We start from the raw sequence: 21,599 nt of genomic DNA on the forward strand, positions 1-21,599 counted from the left end.
ACGGGGTCGTGGCTGGCTCCATCGGTCTTTTTCGGGCTAGGACCATTGGCATCCCAAGGCGATGAAGAAAACCCAGCAGCGTGGTGTGGCATCGGTTCCAATTTAAAGGTAAGATATAGTCGAGCTTTCGTCGTGCTCCTCCCACCCCCGTTCTCCCCCCAAACTTAACTCTCTCGGTGGTCGTCACTCCAGGCAGGCAGACTCTGTTTCTATCATCTCTCGAAATTCTTGGGTAGTTCCAGTCGTTTAGTTGGAGTTGACCATGGCTCAACCAATTCCATGTTGCCTGCCTAGTTTTGGCAGTGCCCACGCCGGGCCGAAGCGGCCTGCGTCCCTAAGGACCAGAATAAGTCCTGCGCAGACCGCCCAGTTACTGTCGGCTTGGGACCAGGGTCAACTAGACCCCCTACTCAACGCCTCCTGGGCTTTACTGCTACACCACTACACCGGCCTAGAAGACATCTGCTTCGGCTATCAACCATCGTCATCGCCCACCCTTTTTTCTTCAACTACTGCACATAATGACCTTAATCCCTTAATTTTTAATCTATCCATTGCCGAGGATGACTCCGTCCACAGCGTTCTGCGCAGAGCAGAAACCAAGCACCGCGACCTTGAGGTTGGTGACGCTGAGAAACGCGAAATCACCACCCCGATCTACAACGGCCACACGTTGTTCAATACCGTTCTCATGCTACGCAACTGTCGTAAGCCGACGCAGGATGCTGGAGCCCTTGCCGTTCAACCGATCTTGGCCACTCCCCTGCCAGAAGAGGTAAAAGAAATTTTGTGTTGCGTTTCCCCAGTGTTCTGAACCAGACTGACCGGGCGACCTTTCCCCGCCGTCTCTTCCAGTGCCGTGTGAGGCTTCACGTGAAAGTTTTGCCGGATGATGTGCGCATCTTCTTCGAGTATTGGAACCACGATTTGTCCACCGAGCACGTGAAGTGCGTCGCCGACTATTTCGAGCAGATTCTCGCCCGCGTACTGTCGGCGGAAGATACGGCCGCCAATGACCTGACCCATTTCTCGGATCGCGACTGGGCGCGTGTTTGCCGGTTCAATTCGGCCATGCCGGTGGCGTACGATCGTTGTATTCATGAAGTCATCCAGGAGCAAGTCCTGGTTCGCCCGGAGAGTGAAGCGGTCTGTGCTTGGGACGGTAGTTTGACATACAGAGACTTGGATCTGTTGTCGTCTCAGGTTGCATATCACTTATTTGCACAGGGAGTTCGACCCGAAACATGCGTCGCCCTTTGCTTTGATAAGTCGGTAAGTAGACGATTGTGATCCGCCTCTGTCGATGGTCATCTTGTTTGGTCACGCACGAATCTCGAGGCTAACGACGTGGAAATGATAGAAATGGAACATCGTGGCAATGTTGGGTGTCTTGAAGGCCGGCGGGGCTTTTGTTCCCCTGGATCCAACGCATCCTCTTACTCGCCTCCAGTCGCTGGCGGGCGCCGTAAAAGCCAAGATTCTGCTTTGCTCTAGAAGCCGTGCTCAGGCTCTGAGCGAAGTCACAGAAACCATCATCCCCCTCGATCAAGAAATTATTGACGGACTCCCTACTCCCAGCGAGTCCACCGGGGCTCTACCGCACGTGGAAGGCCGCAACGCTGCCTATGTGATATTTACTTCTGGATCTACCGGAGAACCAAAGGTGCGTCACAGCGGAATCTCAATAGCCTATTCCCCACTAACATGCGCAGGGAACTATGCTGGAACATCGAGCCTATGTTTCTGGCGCTATCGCTCACGCTCCACCACACAACCTGTATTCCACCTCCCGTGTTCTGCAGTTCGCAGCGCATACGTTCGATGCAAGTCTCGTCGAAATCCTTACCACTCTGATAGTGGGTGGTTGTGTCTGTGTACCGAGCGAGGAGGAACGTTTGAGTGATATAGTCAAGGTTATAAACGACATGAAGATCAATCACGCCATTTTGACGCCTTCGTTTGTCGAGTTTGTCGACATTTCACTTGTCCCCGGGTTGGAGACACTCATCCTGGCTGGTGAGGCGATGTCAAAGGCTCAGATGGCGACCTGGTCGAAGATCCGTCTTATCAACGCCTATGGACCGACTGAGAGCTCTGTCGCCGCTGTGGTCAATTCCAGAGTTACCCCCTCCTCCGATTGCAGGGACATCGGTTTCCCTGTTGGCGTCCGTTGCTGGGTAGTGGACCCTAACAACCATGATCAGCTTGTCCCTGTCGGCTGTCCGGGTGAGCTCCTACTGGAGGGACCGACGCTTGCTCGTTGCTATCTGAACAATCCGCAAAAGACGAACGATTCCTTTATCTACGACCCAGGCTGGACTAAACTTGATGCAACCCACAATGCTAACCGCAGGATCTACAAGACGGGCGACTTGGTAAGATATAACTCCGATAATGGCTCACTGACGTACATAGGACGCAAGGATACGCAGGTCAAGTTTCATGGTCAAAGATTGGAGTTGGGGGAGATCGAGAATCAGCTGGCCGCCGACCCGAACATCAAGCATTGTTTAACATTCCTGTCGAAGTCCGGATTCTCAACAGGCAAACTCGTTGCGGTGCTTTCTCTTTCAGTTCAGTTCGAAGGACAACAAAGTTCGAACGCTGCGCCACTGAAGCTCCTCGAACCGGCCAAAAAGGCACCCATCGTCGCAGAAGTCCGCGAGAGATTATCGAGCCGTCTTCCTACGTACATGGTTCCGGCGGTGTGGCTTTGCGTTGAATCGCTACCTTTACTCGCGTCTGGAAAGCTGGATAGAAAGGCAACGGCAAAGTGGATTGGGGAGATGACTGAGGATCCAGATCGACAGGCTGTTGCTCTGGAGGCCGCGGACGCGACCATGCTCCCTGTCAGCACCACCGAGGAACAGCTGGCTTCGATCTGGAGCCGTGTCCTCAACATTCCTAGGAGTCAGATCGGAGTGAACCAAGGCTTCTTAAGTTTGGGTGGTGATTCCATTGCGGCTATCACTTGTCTGGGATACTGCAAGAAGCAAGGGATGGGTTTGACAGTGCAGGAAGTACTCCACAGCAAGTCGATCAGAGAACTAGCAGCACGCGTGAAGCGGATCGACCAGTCGATTGTCTATGAAGAAGAGGTTGAGAAGCCTTTCGATCTATCTCCGATTCAGAAGCTTCATTTCACTGTTCGGCACGAGGGCCAAGGCCACTTCAACCAGAGTGTGCGCACCCGCTTGAACAAACACATCGAAGAACATGACCTGCGCCGCGCCGTTGAGACAATCATTAGCCGCCACTCTATGCTCCGCTCTCGTCTGGAAGAGAAGGAAGATGGTACTATCCAGCAGCGGATTACCGACGAAGTGGCGGGCTCTTACCGCTGGCGCACACATGATACTATCAGCCAGGATAAGATGGACGAGGCCATTGCGGATAGTCAGACATGCATCGATGCCTTCCGGGGGCCGTTGTTCGCTGCCGACCTCTTCTATGAGAATGGCAGTACCAGTCTGCTGTCGTTGGTTGCTCACCACATGGTCGTGGATATTGTCTCCTGGAGAATTATCCTGGAAGACCTGGAAGACTTGCTAGTGCACCCCGATCAACCCGTCGCGCAGAACGGATCTCTTCCCTTCCAGAATTGGTGCCAATTGCAAGCCGAACAATGCCAACCTTCGGATTCGACAACACTGGAAGAGTTGCCTGAGACACCGGCGCCTGACTACGAATACTGGGGGCTTCAACAGAAACAAACAACCTACGGCGATGTCGACTGCGAGACTTTCGAGCTTGATGCTGAAAGCACCCGCTCTGTCCTGATGGACTGCCATCAGAGCCTGGCGACAGAGCCAATCGACATTTTCTTGGCTGCGCTTTTGCACTCCTTCGGACAGACATTCAAGGACCGCTCCCTGCCCGTCATTTACAACGAGGGCCATGGACGGGAGGTCTGGGATTCGACCATCGACATTTCGCGTACTGTCGGATGGTTCACGACTTTGTACCCAATTCTTCTCCAGGCGCTCCCAGCAAATGACTCATCTGAGACAGTTATCCGCGTCAAGGATATCCGTCGTCGTATCTCCGATAATGGCCGACAGGAGTTTGCTCGGCGCGTACTGACAACTCGCGAGGACGGAACCTGCCTGCACTACAGTCCCATGGAGATGTCGTTCAATTATGTAGGTCAGCACCGTGACCTTCAAAGGAAGGACGGTCTCTTCCAGCTCATGGATCAAATGGCCGGAGAATCCGGCCGAGGTGGAGGGTCAGCGGACTTTGGTGCTGACACCCCTCGGTTCGCGCTCTTCGAAATCTCTGCCATGGTTGTCAAGGAAAAACTCCGCTTTATCTTCTCCTTCAACAGGTACATGCAGCATCAAGAACTCATTAAGGAATGGGTCAGATCCTGTCAGTCTTTGCTCCAGTCCATGGGTGAAAGTCTCCAGACTGTCCGTCCGAAGCCCACCTTGAGCAGCTTCCCTCTACTCAAGCTTACATACGATGAACTCGATGCTATTGTGTCGAAGACACTCCCGAGCGTGGGCGTGGACTCGATTGAAAACGTGGAAGACATCTACCCTTGCTCGGAGATGCAGCAAGGTATTCTGCTGAGCCGTTCCCGAGACACTACTCTCTACGCCGTGCACGACACTTTCGAGGTGACAGGGCTTAGGGGCAAACCCAATGTGGATCGTTTGACGGCGGCATGGAAAAGAGTTGTAGCTCATCATGGAATGCTGCGGACCCTGTTTCTGGAGAACCTGACGAGCAGGGACCTTTTCTGCCAGGTTGTCTTAAGATCCTACGACTCCCAACCTCAATATTTACGATGCGCGTCCGAAGCAGCTGTGCTGCCTACCCTTGATGCACAGCCTGCGGCGGTCTACGATAACTCTCACCCGCCCCACCGATTTACCATCTGCGAGACAGCCAACGGAAGGCTGTTTTGCAGGCTTGAGCTCAGCCACGTTGTCATGGATGGCACTTCAATTTCAATCATCGTTCGGGATCTTCAACTGGCCTACCAAGGCGATATCGAAGAACCAAAGCCCGACTTCAAGAACTACATGCAGTATCTGCGTGGGATGTCACCGAAAGCCAGCATTGACTATTGGCGCTCGTATCTCACGGACATCAAGCCTTGCCATTTCCCTATGCTAAATGATGGAAACGCTTCCACCAGAGAATTGCGCACCAAGCGGCTGGGCTTGCCTTTCTTCAAGGAGCTCCGGAAGGGTTGTGAAGCAAATGGCCTTACATTGCCCACTGCCTTCAGCACGGCGTGGGGCTTGACGGTTCGCTCGTTCTGCAACTCCAACGATGTCTCCTTTACCTACCTTGCCTCATTGAGAGACGTTCCTGTCGAGGGAGTCGAATCTGTTGTTGGACCTGTCATCAACACACTAACCTGTCGCATAAAGTTCTCTGATGATGTGTCGCTCAAGGATATCCTCTCTGGAGTCCAGAATGACAACATTGAGAACTTGCCTTACAGACACCTTTCGCTCGTGGACATTCAACAGGCACTTGGACTTTCGGATTCCTTGGTTAATAGCGGAATTTCTTACCGGAAACTCCCAAATGCGACTGGGTTGGCAAGAGAGGAGATCCGTCTCTCGGAATTTGGAACCATCCACGACCCGGCTGAATCGCCTGTGTTCATTAATGTTGAAGCGACCGATGATGATGCCAACATTGATTTGAACCACTGGACAGATCATCTCTCGGTCGGACAAGCAGAGCATGTTGCCAGCACATTCCTCAAATCTCTCGAGAACATTGCGTTCCACATCAACGAGGACGTTCGCAAGCTTGACAACTTCAGCGATTTGAACAAGCAGCAAATCGAGGCCTGGAACAAGCATATGCCGGGCGCTGTAGATATCTGCATGCACGAACTGATTGAGGCATACGCCAAATCCACCCCGGGTTCATCTGCTATAGTTGCTTGGGATGGAATTTTCAGTTATTCCAAGGTTAACGAGTTGACTGCAATCCTTGCAGTCTACCTCACCACGCTAGGCGTAATCCCTGGCGACATTGTGCCGATTGACTTTGATAGATCTGCCTGGCAGATCATTGCTATTTTGGCTATTTCCAAGGCAGGAGGTATCTGCGTTCCAATGGATGCTCACTCGCAGCAATCCCTTGAGGACTGGTCGGTCATGGATGAGGCACAGGTTGCTCTTGCGTCGCCAGCCCGTGCACAGCTTCTGGAAGGCACTGTCCCATACGTCATTCCCGTGGAAGAGTCTCTGTTCGACTTTTTACCCCAGACAGGTATTGGCGCGCAATCACCCGCTGTCCCGTCGCAAGATGGATATGTGGTGTTCACTACCTCGAGCTCCAAGGCCGTTGTGCTCAGCCACCGCGCAATCATGACTCGGGCCAAATTCTTCGCATCGGAGCTTGGATTGAATAACAAGAATCGTCTGTTCCAGTCGGCACCTTACACTTCGGATATGTTCCTCCAGGAGACTTTTGGTACATTCTTGGCTGGTGGCAGTGTCTGCATCTCGTCGGATACTAGTATGGTAAATCTCGCACGCGAATCTAAGAAGCTGCAGGCAAATACCGTCAGTCTTGCTACCTCAGCCGCTTCGAGCCTGAAGCCAGCGGCTCTTTCTGGCGTGGAAGTTCTTGCTTTATGGGGCGAGGGCTTGACGAAGAAGCTTGTTGACGTTCTACCTCAGAGAGTCAAGCTTCATGCCTTCTATGGAACCACCGAGTCCTCCTCTTCTTGCATCCAAACCTCTGTTCTGGAAACATCCGACGGCTTTCGCACAATCGGTTTCCCTGTGGGATGTATCCCCTGGTTGGTTGATCCCAGCAACTCTGATGTCCTCGTTCCAGTTGGATGTGTGGGAGAGTTGGTCGTCGAGGGTCCTTGCCTTACTCGTGGTTACCTGAATGATGAAGAACAGACGAAGAAATGCTTCATTGAGAACCCGAGATGGGCACTAGGCCATGATGAGGAAGCTGCTGTTGAAGGTTCCGGAACATCCCGTTGGCTGTTCAAAACCGGAGACCTTGCTCGTTACAACTCTGATGGCTCTCTTGTGTACGTGGGCAAGAAGGACGGAGGAAGTCGAACGGACATTCTGCAAATTGAGCAGCGCATGTCAATCTTGACATCCACGAAGACTCCTTATGCCGTTGAAAGCATTCACTTGAGCAGTGGGCAAGACTCTCGGGAGTCACTAGCCGTATTCTTATTCGATGGCTCGAGCGCCGACGTGGCCGAAAACCAGGTTATCGCGCCTATGACTCCCGAGTTCCATGAAAATGCGATCAAGCTGCATTCTCAACTGTCTCATCAACTACCTGCAGACCAAGTCCCTAGGTTCTACTTCCAGGTGCCAAAGATGCCATTGACCTCTAGTGGTAAATTGAACCGACAGCTCTTGAAAGACGCCTCCAACCGCTTGTCGGAGGCCGCTCAGCTTGTATCTGATATCAAGGGCTTCAGTGACTTCTGGAGGTCGCAATTAGCTAGGTCGCCCCAGCCTCAGCAGTTCTCTTCGCGCGCTAGCCCACCCAACGCACACTTTGCTAAGTACGGAAGACAAAGTGTGCAGATTGCCTGGTGCGAGCCAATCAAATCTCTCAAGGCAAGCCCCAGATCAGCCATTCTTTCTGCCTGGGCTCTCACAATGCATGGCTATAGCGAATCTAGCGATGTTGTGTTTGGTGAGCCAATCTTAGATGATGCTGAATCTTCGATTGAGAACGTGCAGGTCGCGACTGTCGTGCCGCGGCGCTTTCAGGTTGACAGCAATTCCACTGTTGCTGAGCTACTAGAAAAGACCGAACTCAGCCTGAGTGCAGCTCAGCCCTACCAGTGGGCGGGTCTTGATCGCATCAAGAGCCTCAACGCCGATACCGCGCGCGCCTGCACCTTTGGAAGCTTGCTTTCGGTACTAGATGGAAGCGTGCACTCGAAGTCGGAGACCCAAATTCAGTCCCATGATGAAGTTATTTCCTTCCCGTTGCTTGTAAAATGTGTTGTTGAAGGGGACAAATTGCAGTTGGCTGTCCGTTATGATGAAGCGGCTCTCAGCACCGCCCAAGTCGAGCGCTTGATGGCTCGGTTTGTTGCTTGCCTGCGGGTTCTAAACTCCGACGCACACATGACAAAGACGATTGCGAGCCTTTCTGTAGCACATGAAGGTTTCCGTACCTTCCAGGCTGGCATCTCGCAATGGAGGAGTTACCTAGCCGACGTCGAATCATGTCTGTTCCCGGTTCTGTGTGCTAACTCACCTGAGAATGCACGTGCTCAAAAGACCCTGAGTATCGACAATGCGAGCGATGTCCAAAGTTTCTGCCAGGACAACAAGATTACGACAAACTCGCTTGTTGAGATGGTCTGGGGTCTGCTTCTGCGTTGTTATACCGGTATGGAGGACGTTTCTTTCGGTATCTCTGTACCAGTTACAAGCGATGGAGACTTGTCCTTCAAATTCTCCGACAAGGTTCCCTCAAGCAACGTCCTTGCCTGCAGACTGAAGCTGAACGACAACGTAACGCTTGAACAAGCTATGCTGCAGCGCAGAAGCGACCGTGAGAGAATGCTGCAGCACCAGTTGCCTTTCGAGGAAATCCAGCAAGAGATCGGATTCGAGGACTCTATCTTCAACACTGTGGTCAGATACTCGGGGGTATCCGTGGACACCGATCTGAGCAAATTTATGATTGTTCTCAATGCCAAATTCACGGAAGCATCCGGCGAGGTTACGTTCGAGTATTCCAACAAAGATATCTCGGATGCTGACATGGAGGGCATCATTGACAATTTCGACCATATCATGAACTCTGTTACTCAATCCTCTCTGCTGGGCCGCACGATCAGTGAAATCGATTTCTTCAACGAACGTTCGTGTCAGAAACTGCGTGAGTGGAATGCCCACTTGGAAGATCGTCCCGAGCTATGTGCACATGAGATCGTTCGGCAAAATGCATTGGCTTATCCCTCGAAGCCTGCCATCTGTGCTTGGGATGGTGATTTTACATATGGTGAAGTTGATGCTTTGGCGACTCGACTCGCAGAGCACTTGGCGATAATGGGAGTCAAGCCTGAAGTGTTCGTTGCGATGTTCTTCGAGAAGTCAGCATGGACTGTCATTGCGCAGCTGGCTGTTTTGAAAGCTGGCGGTGCCTTCGCCTCACTGGACCCTACCCACCCAACCGATCGTTTGAGTGGCATGATCGAGGATCTCGGAACCAATATTATCCTGTGCTGCGAAAAGTACCAAGAGAAGGCCTCTAGCATCTGCGAATCAACCTTTGTTGTCAGCAAGAGCACAATTGAGCAGCTACCCGAGCCCACATCTTCACAAATTCAACCTGCCAACGTCAACAACCCGGCTTATGTTATCTTTACCTCTGGAACTACAGGAAAGCCGAAGGTCACTGTGCTGGAGCATGTTGGATTGAGCCTGGCTACTACAGGCCTTGGCAAGGGTCTCTGCATGGACTCCACCTCTCGCGTCCTTCAGTTCTCAAGCTATACCTTCGATGTTAGCATACTCGAGATTATTGTTGTTCTTGCACAGGGAGGCTGTGTGTGTGTTCCTAGTGAGGAAGAACGCATTAACGATCTGGCTGGAGCGATCCAGAGGATGCAGGTCAACTTCACGTGCTGCACTCCCTCTATTGCTAACACTTTGGACCCCAAGACTATTCCTTGCTTGACCACCCTTGCCTCAGGCGGAGAAAAGATGTCCCCGGATTTCCTTGAGCGCTGGTCGGACCGATGCATCCTCAACGCATACGGACCTTCCGAGGCGACTATCGCAGCCACTGCAGGCATCAAGCGAGAGAAAACAGGAAAGCTTGTCAACGGCGATGGCGCCTCGATCGGCACTGCAATCTTGGGCAGAACCTGGATTGTTGACGCCCGAAACCACAACCGTCTTGTGCCTGTCGGTGCAGTTGGAGAATTGGTGATCGAGGGCTGCAACGTCGCGCGCGGTTATCTTCACAACGAGGAAAAGACAAAGGCGGTCTTCATCAACAGTCCAGAGTGGACGAGCCGCGAGGGTCTTAAGGCGATCTTCCCGCGCAAAGAACGCATGTACCGCACCGGAGACCTGGTGCGCTACAACCATGATGGCTCCATCGCCTTTATCTCTCGTATTGATACGCAGGTGAAGCTTAATGGTGTGCGCATTGAACTGGGTGAAGTAGAACAAGTGTGTGTTCGTAACCTACCAGAATCTACACAGGTGGCTGTTGAAGTCGTCGCCCCGGAATCGAAGGTTGTCGGAAAGTGCTTGGCGGCCTTCTTCACAGTTCCTGGCCACAGTCAGACGTGCGAGCACCAGGTGATCGTTCCGATGGATGACTCCTTGGTGGAGACCGTCAAGCAACTCCACGAAACCATGACCAAGTCACTGCCCCCGGCGATGTTGCCCAAACTGTTCTTCCCTCTTCACCGTTTGCCCCTTGGATCTACAGGCAAGACTGACCGCAGAGCGCTTCGAGCTATGGTTGACGCTCTTACCAAGGAGCAACTGAAGCCTTACGTTATTTTCAACATTGGCAAGAAGAATGGTTCTGAGGTGGAGATGCAGGGCACTGAAGGAGCTCTCAGGGCTCTCTGGGAAAAGGCCCTCAACCTTGCACCTGGCTCCGTTTCTGCTGAGGACAACTTTTTCGGCCTGGGCGGTGACTCTTTCTCGGCCATGAAGCTCGTCGTTGCTGCCTCTGCTCAGGGCATCTCACTCACGGTTGCTGATATCTACAAGACCCCGGTTTTCGTGGATATGGCAAAGAGCTGTGGAGCCATGGAATCTAGCACGGCTGTGGAGAACGTTGAGCCATTCAGTCTACTGCCTGCCTCGGTTACGCAGGACGAAATGTTGGATGAAGTCGCTGAGCAATGCGGTGTGCCCAAGCAGCTGATCACCGACCTGTACCCCTGTAGTCCGGTCCAGGAGGGCTTGCTTACCCTTTCCATCAAGCAGCAAGGATCCTACATCGCTCGGCCCGTGTTCCAGCTTGCGGAGGATGTGGATCTTGACAAATTCAAGTCTGCCTGGCAACAAGCTGTCGACGAAATGGACATCTTACGCACTCGTGTTGTGCATACCGAGGCGGCGAACTTCGTCCAGGCTGTCCTCGCAGAGGCGCCCATTACTTGGGATCACGCGAAGGATTTCGACACCTTGACCAACGAGGGCTTCGACCTCACGAAGAATGACGGAGGCTCACTCACGGGATACGGAATTGTCGAACCGGAGGACTCTCTGGAGCGCTACTTCGTTTGGACAGTCCACCACGCTCTGTACGATGGATGGAGTGTCTCCCAGATTTTCAGGAGGGTGGAGGAAATCTACCTGAACTCTTCGGTTTCCAGTCCTACCTTGCCCTACAACCTGTTCATCAACCACTTGTTGCAGCAGGATGCCTCCGCATCAGACGAGTTTTGGAAGAAATATCTCTCGAATCTTTCTTCTACACCGTTCCCGCAAAGCAAGGCATCCTCCGAAGACGCTATCCGCGTCGGAAACAGGCACTACAGTTCTGTCGCAATTCCCCGTGTTTCCAACAGTCTTAGCCTAACAACACCGGAGTTGATCCGTGCAGCGTGGGCGTTGGTAGTCTCCGTTCACACCGGATCTGGAGACGTTTGCTTTGGTGAAACGCTTATGGGCAGAAATACTGACATGCCGGGGGCCACGGACGTTGCCGGTCCAGTTCTGACCACTGTCCCTACCCGCATCGTGGTCGACAACGACATTGAGCTCGTTCAGTACCTGCAGAGCGTTCGCCAATTGGCCACTGACATGATTCCGCACCAGCACACTGGACTTCAACGGATCAAGAAACTCAGCAAGGACACGGCGCTCGCTTGCGAGTTCCAGAATCTGTTGGTCATTCAGTCGGACGAAGGCCAGCTCAACAAGAACGTTTGGGAGTCCAAGAACAATTTGACCGAAGGGGACTTCTTTACCCACCCAATCGTTGTCGAATGCAAACTGGGCCAGACTCAAGTCGCAATCACCCTTCACCACGATGAGCTTGTCTTCGACAGCTGGCAAGCTGAAATGCTCATTGGACAGTTCAGCTACGTGCTGGAGCAGTTGCTTGCCATCTCAAAAACGGAGTCAAGGAAGGTTGGCGAGTTGGAGGTGTCTAGCCCGGTGGATAAGAAGCAAATCGCTTCCTGGAACCACAGAAACCCTACATGCGTCGACAGATGTGTCCATCACATCATTGAAGAGAAGGCCACCATTCGACCCGACGCTCAGGCCATCTGCTCCTGGGATGGCCAGCTCACTTACCGGGAACTCCTTCATCTGGCCTCCTCATTCGCTGCTTATCTTAGCTCTCGTGGAGTCGGGCCAGAAACTTTGGTGCCGATTTGCATGGACAAGTCTCTGTGGGCCGTGGTCACTATTCTCGGTATCTTGATTGCTGGTGGCGCATTCGTTCCTCTTGATCCCCATCATCCCACTTCAAGACACCAAGAGATCCTGGCAGAGGTCGACGCTCGGGTGGTTCTTTGCTCTCCCAAGTATCAGACCCGTTACTCGGGTGCTGTTAAGACCATCATTCCCGTCAGTAAAGACACCGTGAAAGCGTACTGCGCGCTTGCCACCTCTAGCATGAAGCCCTCTAGCCGTGCTACCCCCACAAACATGGCCTTCGCCATCTTCACTTCCGGAAGTACCGGTCGTGCTAAGGGTATCATCATCGACCATAAGGCACTTGCAAGCAGTGGTATGGCGTTCGGCCCCATGGTTCACATGGACGAGAACACCAGAGCTTTCCAATTCGCCTCCCTCACTTTCGATGCCGCCGTCATGGAAGTGCTCGTTACCCTTATGCACGGAGGCTGTGTTTGTATCCCAAGTGAAGACGAGCGTTTGAACGATGTTGCCGGTGCTATCAGACGCATGGATGTTTCGTGGTCGTTCTTGACTCCCTCCATTGCTAGTATCATTGAGCCCTCTTCCGTGCCCTCTTTGAAGCACCTTGTCTGTGGTGGTGAGAAGATGTCACGCGAAGTTATTACCAAATGGGCGCACCGGGTGAAGCTGATGAATGGCTACGGGCCTACCGAGACCACCATTTTCGCAGTCATCAACACGGATGTTGCTGCCATTCCCGAGCCCGCTTGCATCGGCTACGGTATTCCCTGTACCCTTACCTGGGTTGTTGACCCCGACAACCACGACAAGTTGACACCCTTGGGCGGCGTCGGAGAATTGGCATTGGAAGGTCCAGCGCTCGCCCGGGAGTATCTCAAGAACCCTACAAAGACCGCCGAAGCGTTCGTAGACGAGCCCGCCTGGATCAAGAGCTTCTCCAGCTCTCTGCCCGCTCCCAGAAGAATCTACAAGACCGGAGATCTCGTCAAGTACAACCCTGACGGAACTGTGCACTACATCGGCCGCAAGGACCATCAAGTCAAGCTCCACGGTCAGCGCATGGAGCTTGGAGAGATTGAGCATCGTCTATATGAAGATCCACGCGTCCGTCATGCTGTTGTGCTTCTGCCAACGACGGGACCTATCAAGCAGCGTCTGGTGACGGTGCTGTCTCTGAACTCGCTGACTGCCGAGAAGAGTATCATCTCTGACAATGCCTGTGAACTTGTCCCCAAGAACCGCTCAACCCAGGCTGCATATCACGAGCTTGTCGCCATTCAGAAGAGTCTTGAGTCCCAGCTGCCAATCTACATGGTTCCCCAAGCCTGGGCTCTCATCAAGCAGTTGCCAATGCTTGTTTCTGGAAAATTGGATCGAAAGCGCATTACGGCTTGGCTGGAACGTCTTGACGATGCATCATACGAGCGCATCATGCAGGATTACGATAACATCAAGCGAGGAGAAGTGGTGGAGGAGGACGAGGAAATTGTAGAGGAAGAGGATACTGAGTCTTCGATTAAGCTGCTCCGCGAGATCTTCTCGCAGGTCCTCAATATTTCGGAGAACAAGGTCGATCCTAACCGGTCTTTTGTCAGCCTAGGTAAGTTACATTGTTGGCAGAACGGAGTCGGAAAATCGTTAACGGTACTACACAGGTGGTGATAGTATCACTGGAATGGCTGTCATCTCTCGCGCCCGCAAGCAGGGACTCACTCTCACCCTCCACAGCGTGCTGCAGAGCAAGTCAATCAAGGATCTCGCTCAGGCCTCTGACACCAAGGTTAAGGCTGTCAAGAATGAGGAGAAGTCTGACGAGCATTTCCGACTGTCTCCGATCCAGGAATTGTACATGCAGTCAGCCACCCAGCTTAAGGGCGCGGCTCGCTTCAACCAGAGCATGACTGTGCGTGTTACCCGCAAGTTAAAGCCGGAGGATATGAAGCAGGCTGTTCGCGCTGTTATCGGACAGCACTCTATGTTCCGTGCACGGTTCGCCAAGCTCCACGGAAAGTGGCAGCAGAAGATCATTGATGTGAGTGCTTTTGCCAATGACTATGATGTTTCAGAAGGCGAGACTAAATGTTTCCCACAGAATATTGATGCCTCTTATCGGTTCCGTCTTCACTCTGTGAGCAATGAGAAGGATATTCTGCCTCTCATTGCTGACAGCCAGTGTTCGTTGGATATCGAGACTGGGCCCATCTTTGCTGCTGATCTGTTCGAGATCAATGGAGGCCAGCAAATTCTTTTCCTGACTGCCAGCCACATGTGTGTTGACATGGTGTCTTGGCGCATTGTTCTGCAGGATATCCAGGAGTTCCTCGACTCTGGATCGCTTTCGGGCGAGAAGCCCCTGTCCTTCCAGACTTGGTGCAGCCTTCAACTTGAGGATAGCAAGAAGAGAAAGGGAACGCTTCAGCTGCCTTTCTCTGTCCAACCTCCCAACCTTAGCTACTGGGGCATGGAGAAGTCTGCAAACTGCTACGGTCAGGTCAAGATGGAGGGCTTCACTCTGGATGCAGCTACAACTGCCCAGATCCTTGAATCATGCAAGGCGGTTCTCCGCACCGAGACCATTGAGGTCGTTCTCGCTGCCGTGATCCAGTCCTTCCGCCAGACCTTCACTGACAGAAAGGTTCCGACAATTTACAACGAAGGTCATGGTCGCGAATCATGGGATTCCTCCATTGACCTTTCCAGAACGGTGGGTTGGTTCACAACCATGTGTCCTTTGGATGTCGGTGAAATCACAGGTTAGTTCGCGTTCGGGTTTGTTCTTTGCTATGATGATTCTTACTTTTTTGCAGATATCCTCAGCACCTTGAAACATGTCAAGGATACAAGACGTCAAGTTGCCAACAACAGCCGGCCCTACTTCGCCGAGAATCTTCTCCACAAGGAGGCTTCTGATTTCCCAGTTCCGCTCGAGGTGCTCTTCAACTACCTCGGTCAACTTCAACAGCTTGAACGGGACGATGCTCTCTTCAAGCACCACGGAGAGGCGTTCAACGCCGAGACTTTCGAGTTGGCGGGCGACATGGGACCTGAAACGCACCGATTCGCACTCTTTGAGATTTCCGCACTGATTATCAAAGACCAGCTCCAGGTCTCGTTCACCTACAACCGCCACATGCAGCACGAAAGCCGCATTCATGGGTGGATCTCCGAGTGCAAGCGTGTCCTTCAGGAGGATATGCTTCGCCTGGGTGAATCTGCGCCTGAACCTACACTCAGCGATTATCCCCTGCTGCCGATCACTTACCAGGGTCTAGACAACATGGTCAAGAATGCCTTCCCCAAGATCGGAGTTGATAGCTGGGATAAGGTCGAAGATGTCTACCCTTGTTCGCCCGTGCAGGAGGGTATCTTGCTGAGTCAACTACGCGACCCCCAAGGATATCTGTTCAACGTTATCTTCGAGGTGCGTCCTCGGGATAAGGGCGACAAGATTGATGCGAAGAAGCTTTGCAAGGCTTGGTCTATGGTTGTCAACCGTCACCCTATCCTCAGGACTGTGTTCATTGACAGCAACTACAAAGGTGGTTCATTCGACCAGGTGGTCACCAAAAACCTCGAGGACGAGGTAATTGAGTTCCAGTGTGAAGATTCCGAAGCACTGGGAACTTTGGACGCCATCAAACTGCGGGACATCAACGCCGAGCGGTCGAATAAGCTTAATCACCAAGTGAGCATCTGCAGCACCTCTTCTGGCCGGGTTCTTCTCAAGATCGAGATGAACCATGCCATCATTGACGGTGGGTCAGTGGACTTGATCCTGAGAGATCTGACGCTGGCCTATAACGATCAGCTGCCCGAGGGCTCAGGACCTCTTTTCAGCGAGTACATTAAGTATATCAAGTCCCAGACTCAGGGCGATGCTTTGGCACACTGGATGAAGTACCTTTCCGGCGTTCAGCCCTGCCATCTCAAGTTCTCGGGCGCGACCGGTGGTACCCGGACGCTCGGGGAGCGCTTCATGGACTTCAAGCGCTTCTCTGAGTTGCAGAAGTTCTGCGAACAACACTCCATCACTCTTGCAAACCTGACACTATGTGCTTGGGCAATCGTCCTTCAGAGCTGCACGGGCTCGGATGACGTTTGCTTCGGCTACCCATCTGCTGGACGTGACTCCCCCGTCCCCGGTATCCAGGACGCCGTGGGTATTTTTATCAACATGCTGGCCTGCAGAGTCAAGTTCAGCCCTGAGAAGACACTCGTGGAAATTGCCAAGACGGTGCAGGATGATTTTATGAAGAATATCGCCTATCAGCACTGCTCCCTGGCCCAGATCCAGCACGAGCTTGGCTGGCACGGAAAGTCGCTGTTCAACACGACTCTCTCCATTCAGAACCGCACCGCCAACAAGGATGCTGCCGACCGACCGATCGGATTCGAGATGCAAAAAGCTTACGACCCGACCGAGGTAGGTGTCTTAGATATGCCTTGCAAAATAACGCTAACAGAAACCCAGTACCCTGTGACCGTCAACGTTGAGACCACCAAGGGTCGGGAAGGTATCTTGTTGAGATACTGGACCGATTCCGTGACCGAGGACCAGGCCAAGGACTTGTCCGATGCCATTGCCAAGATCTTTACGAGCTTCATCGAGAAGCCGTGCAGACTCGTCTCGGACTTAGGTCTGCATAGTCTGCGCCCGGCCTCTCAATTCACCAAGGGTCCTCTCATCGCGGATCAGCTGATCGACAACTATGCGCTGCAGCAGTTGATTGACAGCCGCGTGAACGAGATTATCGGTAACATGCTCAAGGAAGGGAAGCTTGCCATTCCGCTCGTCCAAAGACGGGAGGCAAGATACTCAAATAGCTCTGTCCACCTCAAGATGGTGGAGGCTTCGGTCCGCGAGCCCGAAGCAGGTGAAAATGATTTATCGGACTCGATTCCTTCCCTGACCGACGATGGGTCAAACTCCAGTGACACCGAAAGACGTCTCTGGGACCTCTGGAAGTCAACCCTGGGACTTACCTCGGACAACATCGGCTACCGCGACAGTTTCTTCAAGCTCGGTGGTGACAGTATCACCGCGATGAAGATGGTCAGCGCTGCCCGCGAGGAGGGATTGCAGTTGACTGTCGCCGACGTCTTCGGTAATCCCGTCTTCGAGGACATGCTGGCTATTGTCACGCCCCGAAGCAGCCCGACCTCCAATGCTGAGACCCAGGGCGAGAACAATATTGAGAAGCTGCTCGAGACTGATATTCCGGAAGTCACGCAGGTTCAGCAGAAGACGATGCCACGCCCAATGGACCTCGATGTGATGTCTCTGCAGGATGCCATCTGCCCCAAGATTGGTGTGTTCAAGGGCGGAATCGCCGATGTTCTCCCTGTCACTGATTTCCAGTCTATGTCAATCGCCGCCACCCTGTTCGGGTCTAGGTGGATGCTGAACTACTTCTTCCTTGATGGAAACGGTCCCTTGGACATCAGACGCCTCAGGGAAAGTTTCCTGCGGGTTGTCGATGCGTTCGACATTCTGCGCACCGTCTTTGTTGTTCACCGGGGCCAGTTCTACCAGGTGGTTCTGCGCAAGATCCACCCGGAGATCATTGTTCACGAGACGGAGCAGACCCTTGACGAGTACACAGATGGTCTCCAGAAGCGGGATCGTGAGCAGGACCCCCGCCAAGGTGAGCAGTACGTGCAGTTCTACATTGTCAAGCAGAAGAAGAGCGACCATCACCGCATCCTCATCCGGATGTCCCATGCTCAATTCGATGGTGTCTGCTTGCCTAAGATCATGAACGCTATCAAGCTGGGCTACGAGGGCAGCACCCTTCCCCCCGTCTTCTCCTTCTCCAACTACATGCGGATGCTGCCTGGCAACATCACTCCGGCTCATTACCACCACTGGTCTACGATCCTCAAGGGATCGAAGATGACCGAGATCGTCCGCCGCACGCAGCCCAACACTTTCTTGCACATCGGCTCCTTTGCAGAGCACAAGAAGACCATCAACCTTCCGTCCACTGCGATTGGTAACGTTACGCTCGCGACAGTCATGCAATCCGCCTGGGCTATTACCTTAGCCAAGCTGACTGCCCAATCCGATGTCGTCTTCGGGCTGACTGTCAACGGCCGCAATGCCAGCGTCCCGGGCATTGAGACCACGGTTGGACCTTGTCTTAACATCCTCCCGATCAGGGTCAAGTTCCGTGAGCACTGGACTGGTATTGATCTGTTCCGGTACCTCCAGGATCAGCAGATCGCCAACATGCCGTACGAATCTCTGGGATTCCGGGAGATCATCCGCAACTGCACCGACTGGCCGCAGAATACCTACTTCACGACGTCCGTGTTCCACCAGAACGTTGAGTACGAGGGCCAGATGCAACTGGATGGCGTTGACTACCGCATGGGCGGCGTGGGAGTCATCGACAACTTCACCGATCTCACGCTGGCGTCGAAGTCGTGCGGCTCCGAGAAGCTCGACGTGTCGGTCGGCTACTCGCTCAAGGGGCCCATCCCGCCCAGCTTCGTGCTGAAGGCCCTTGAGATGGTGTGCGAGACCGTGCAGAGCCTGATCGCCAACCCCAGCGTGCCACTTGCCTCCCCCTCCACGGTCCGCTCCCTCCCAAGCCAGGTCATCCACGAGACGCCGCGCTCTTCCGACACCTCCTATGAACTGTCCCGCCTCAACACCCGCAGCAAGGAGGAGATCCTCATCCACTCGGACATCCTGACCCGGACCTGGCAGCAGGTGCTCCCGCGCCGGACCGCGGCCGGCTCCACCGCCATCCCCGCCACCACCTACCAACTCGACTCCTCCTTCTTCGACCTAGGCGGCGACATCATGAACATGGCGCAGGTCGTCTGGATCCTGCAGCAGGAGGGCTTCCAAGTCCGCCTCGAGGACCTCCTGGAGCACCACACCTTTTTGGGCCAGTTGGCCGTCATGGCCGAGCACCACAAGCAGTACCAGCAGCCGCCGCCGGCGGCAGCAGCAGCAGCCGAGGATGCAACTCCCCCCGCCATGGCCAGCCCGCTCTCAGATGAGGAGGAGAAAACGGCCTCGCTGATCAAGAGCGGTAGCTGGACTTCTCTCGGCAAGGCGGTGACGTTGGCGAAGCGGTTCACCAAATGGGGTGGCAGTGTTGCTGCTCGGAAGTAGGAGACTTTCGTTTTTGGGGGTTCAGCCTGAAGGGCTTACCCATTTATCTATGATTAGATGAACCTTCTTTTTCTTGGTTATTCCCATTCTCATTTTGTTGGATTGGTGTTTTGGTTTGATTTGTGTATATATGGTTTTTGGCTTGGGGTTGTGATGTGGACATAAAATGTCTGTCTGTCTTGTCGTTCGTTATCTGTGGTGATATCACATTATAGAGGACTTTTGTTTGTTAGTCGTCTTAGAGGCTTTATTTATTATTCTTTGTTTATGTGCATGTCTTGCCGGAGTGTAGTCTCGAAAACACTCTATTAAAACTAACATTATATCTATCTAAACTTTATCAGTCGTATATACGTATGCCATGCAAATGGAATAAACAAAACCCAGACAAAAGTGCCAGGGAATGAAGCAGTCATCAGAGGTATCTCAAAAAGGAAAACACTTTTGAGGGCGGTAGAGGATGATGCCACTGCTCGGCGGGATCGACCACCCAAACCAACGCAGCGCAACCAGTCCCATACCACCCCACATCGCACACAACCAGCCGCGCAAAAACCCAAACGAGGAACATCATACCCAGAATCACCCATAAACCGAAGCCCGGGACCACTTCCCCCTAGCGCGAATGCGCTTTCCATAGACATAAAACAGATAGGGAATGGGAATCAGCGCGATGGCAACGAAGCCCAACACACTAGCAGCCCATGGTACACCCAAACGCGTGAACATGATATTCGCAAACAAGGGGAAGCAGCCCGCAAACAGACTGCGCATGAAGGTATTCGCAGCGACAGCGCTCGCCGCGACAGCCTGGAAGGTATCGATCAGGTAATTGAGGGCAGCCTGGAAGATGGTAAAGAAGCCGAAGCCCATGAAGACGGCACCAATACAGGGACAGACCCAATGGAAAGCACGGGTACCCGTCCAACCGAACAGAAACAAGCCCGCCGCAAAGAAGACACTACCCAGCATCATCGGCGGCAGCCGGGCCTCGGGCACGGGGCGGTTGCCATTGGCCTTGAAGCGACGGATGTAGAACTTCTGGTTGGCGAGGTTGATGCAGGCACCGACCAGAATCCCGATCAGGTAGGCCAGGAACGGCAGGGCGCCGATGACGGCGTTCCAGCCGCGGATGCGCTGGAACTCGATGGGGAACGCCGCGAGACTGAGGTACAGGATGCCGTAGACGAAGCTCGCGTACAGGGCGACCAGGAAGCAGATGGGGGTGGTCAGCAGCGCAAACGGCCGGATCAGGTACTTGTTGCCCAGTTCGCGGAGCGTCACGTCCCATTCTTCGTGGCGCGCGTGCAGCGCCCAGTTGCCGGTTTCGAAGCGCAGGCGCCGCGCTTTGTAGACCAGCAGCACGGGTGGGTAGGATTCGTCCAGGCACAGCAGGTCCAGGCTCAGGAAAACCATCATCATGATCCCGGTGATGTACTGCGTCCATCGCCACCCCAGGTAGCTCTGCGTGATCGCCCCACCCACAATCGGCCCCAGCACCGGGCCCCCCACCACCGCCATCGCGTACCCCACGATCGCTGCCCCCCGCTGCTCCGCTGTCCAGATGTCGCTCAGCACCCCTCCTGTGTTCGTCACCGGCGCCGACCCGAAGAATCCCGTGAAGAATCGCGTGAGCATCACCGTCTGTAGGTCCTTGGCGGTTGCGGTCCCGAAGGAGAAGATCGCGGCGATGAAGTACGGTGCTAGCACGGCTGGTTTGCGTCCGTAGACTTCTGAGATGGGGGCCCAGATCAGGGGGCCGAGGCCTGCTTCGCATTAGTATTTGAACTCTTATTCTTCCTGTATCTTCTGGATTCAGGTAGGGTGGGGAGAGGACATACCAAACCCGAACAGCAAAAGCGTCGTCCCCAGCGTGCCGACCTCCTCGCCCACATGGAACTCGGCGTCTACTTGCGTGGTACCTGTTGAATAACTGTACCTCATTAACCCCATGCCCTCACCCAACCCAGTCTCTTCTCCCAACCATACAAGAAAGAGAGGGGACAAGAGGGAACATACATCGAACTCGCCCACGTAGCACCTACCCACACGCCCCCGAGTCAGCATCAGAATCCAATTCAAAAGATCAACGTACAAGCATGCATGCATGCACGCCACCAAAACCTAACCCC

The 21,599-nt window shown here is 53.6% G+C and overlaps 2 protein-coding genes across 2 annotated transcripts in view; one reads left to right on the forward strand and one right to left on the reverse strand.

Moving 5' to 3' along the window:
- Positions 1-221: 221 nt before the first annotated feature.
- On the forward strand, positions 222-19,711 carry nrps1 (nonribosomal peptide synthase Pes1). The gene is made up of 9 exons (XM_025700632.1): positions 222-707; positions 881-1,146; positions 1,228-1,272; positions 1,361-1,663; positions 1,713-13,941; positions 13,997-14,373; positions 14,434-15,094; positions 15,149-16,764; positions 16,813-19,711. Exons 1-9 carry the CDS (start codon positions 263-265, stop codon positions 19,465-19,467), a joined length of 18,597 nt encoding a protein of 6,198 aa, XP_025550610.1. The 5' UTR covers positions 222-262; the 3' UTR covers positions 19,468-19,711.
- Positions 19,712-19,784: 73 nt separating this feature from the next.
- Positions 19,785-21,599, reverse strand: part of BO97DRAFT_443817 (MFS transporter) — a 2,550-nt gene continuing 735 nt past the window's right edge. The window contains exons 2-4 of the mRNA XM_025698402.1: positions 21,487-21,508; positions 21,309-21,400; positions 19,785-21,233 (exon numbers count right to left, since the gene is read on the reverse strand). Of these exons, the coding sequence (XP_025550611.1) occupies positions 20,050-21,233; positions 21,309-21,400; positions 21,487-21,508 (1,298 nt within the window). The 3' untranslated portion in view covers positions 19,785-20,049. The remainder of the gene's footprint in view (positions 21,234-21,308; positions 21,401-21,486; positions 21,509-21,599) is intronic.

Source organism: Aspergillus homomorphus (assembly GCF_003184865.1).
Source record: "Aspergillus homomorphus CBS 101889 unplaced genomic scaffold BO97scaffold_22, whole genome shotgun sequence".
In the NCBI taxonomy this organism is placed as follows: Eukaryota; Fungi; Ascomycota; class Eurotiomycetes; order Eurotiales; family Aspergillaceae; genus Aspergillus; species Aspergillus homomorphus.

Excerpts from the sequence above, each read along its gene's own strand:
- nrps1 (XM_025700632.1), top strand. The coding sequence starts at position 263 with ATGGCTCAACCAATTCCATGTTGCCTGCCTAGTTTTGGCAGTGCCCAC. Across the intron at positions 1,273-1,360 it reads CCCTTTGCTTTGATAAGTCG|AAATGGAACATCGTGGCAAT; the intron begins GTAAGTAGACGA and ends TGGAAATGATAG. Across the intron at positions 1,664-1,712 it reads GATCTACCGGAGAACCAAAG|GGAACTATGCTGGAACATCG; the intron begins GTGCGTCACAGC and ends TAACATGCGCAG.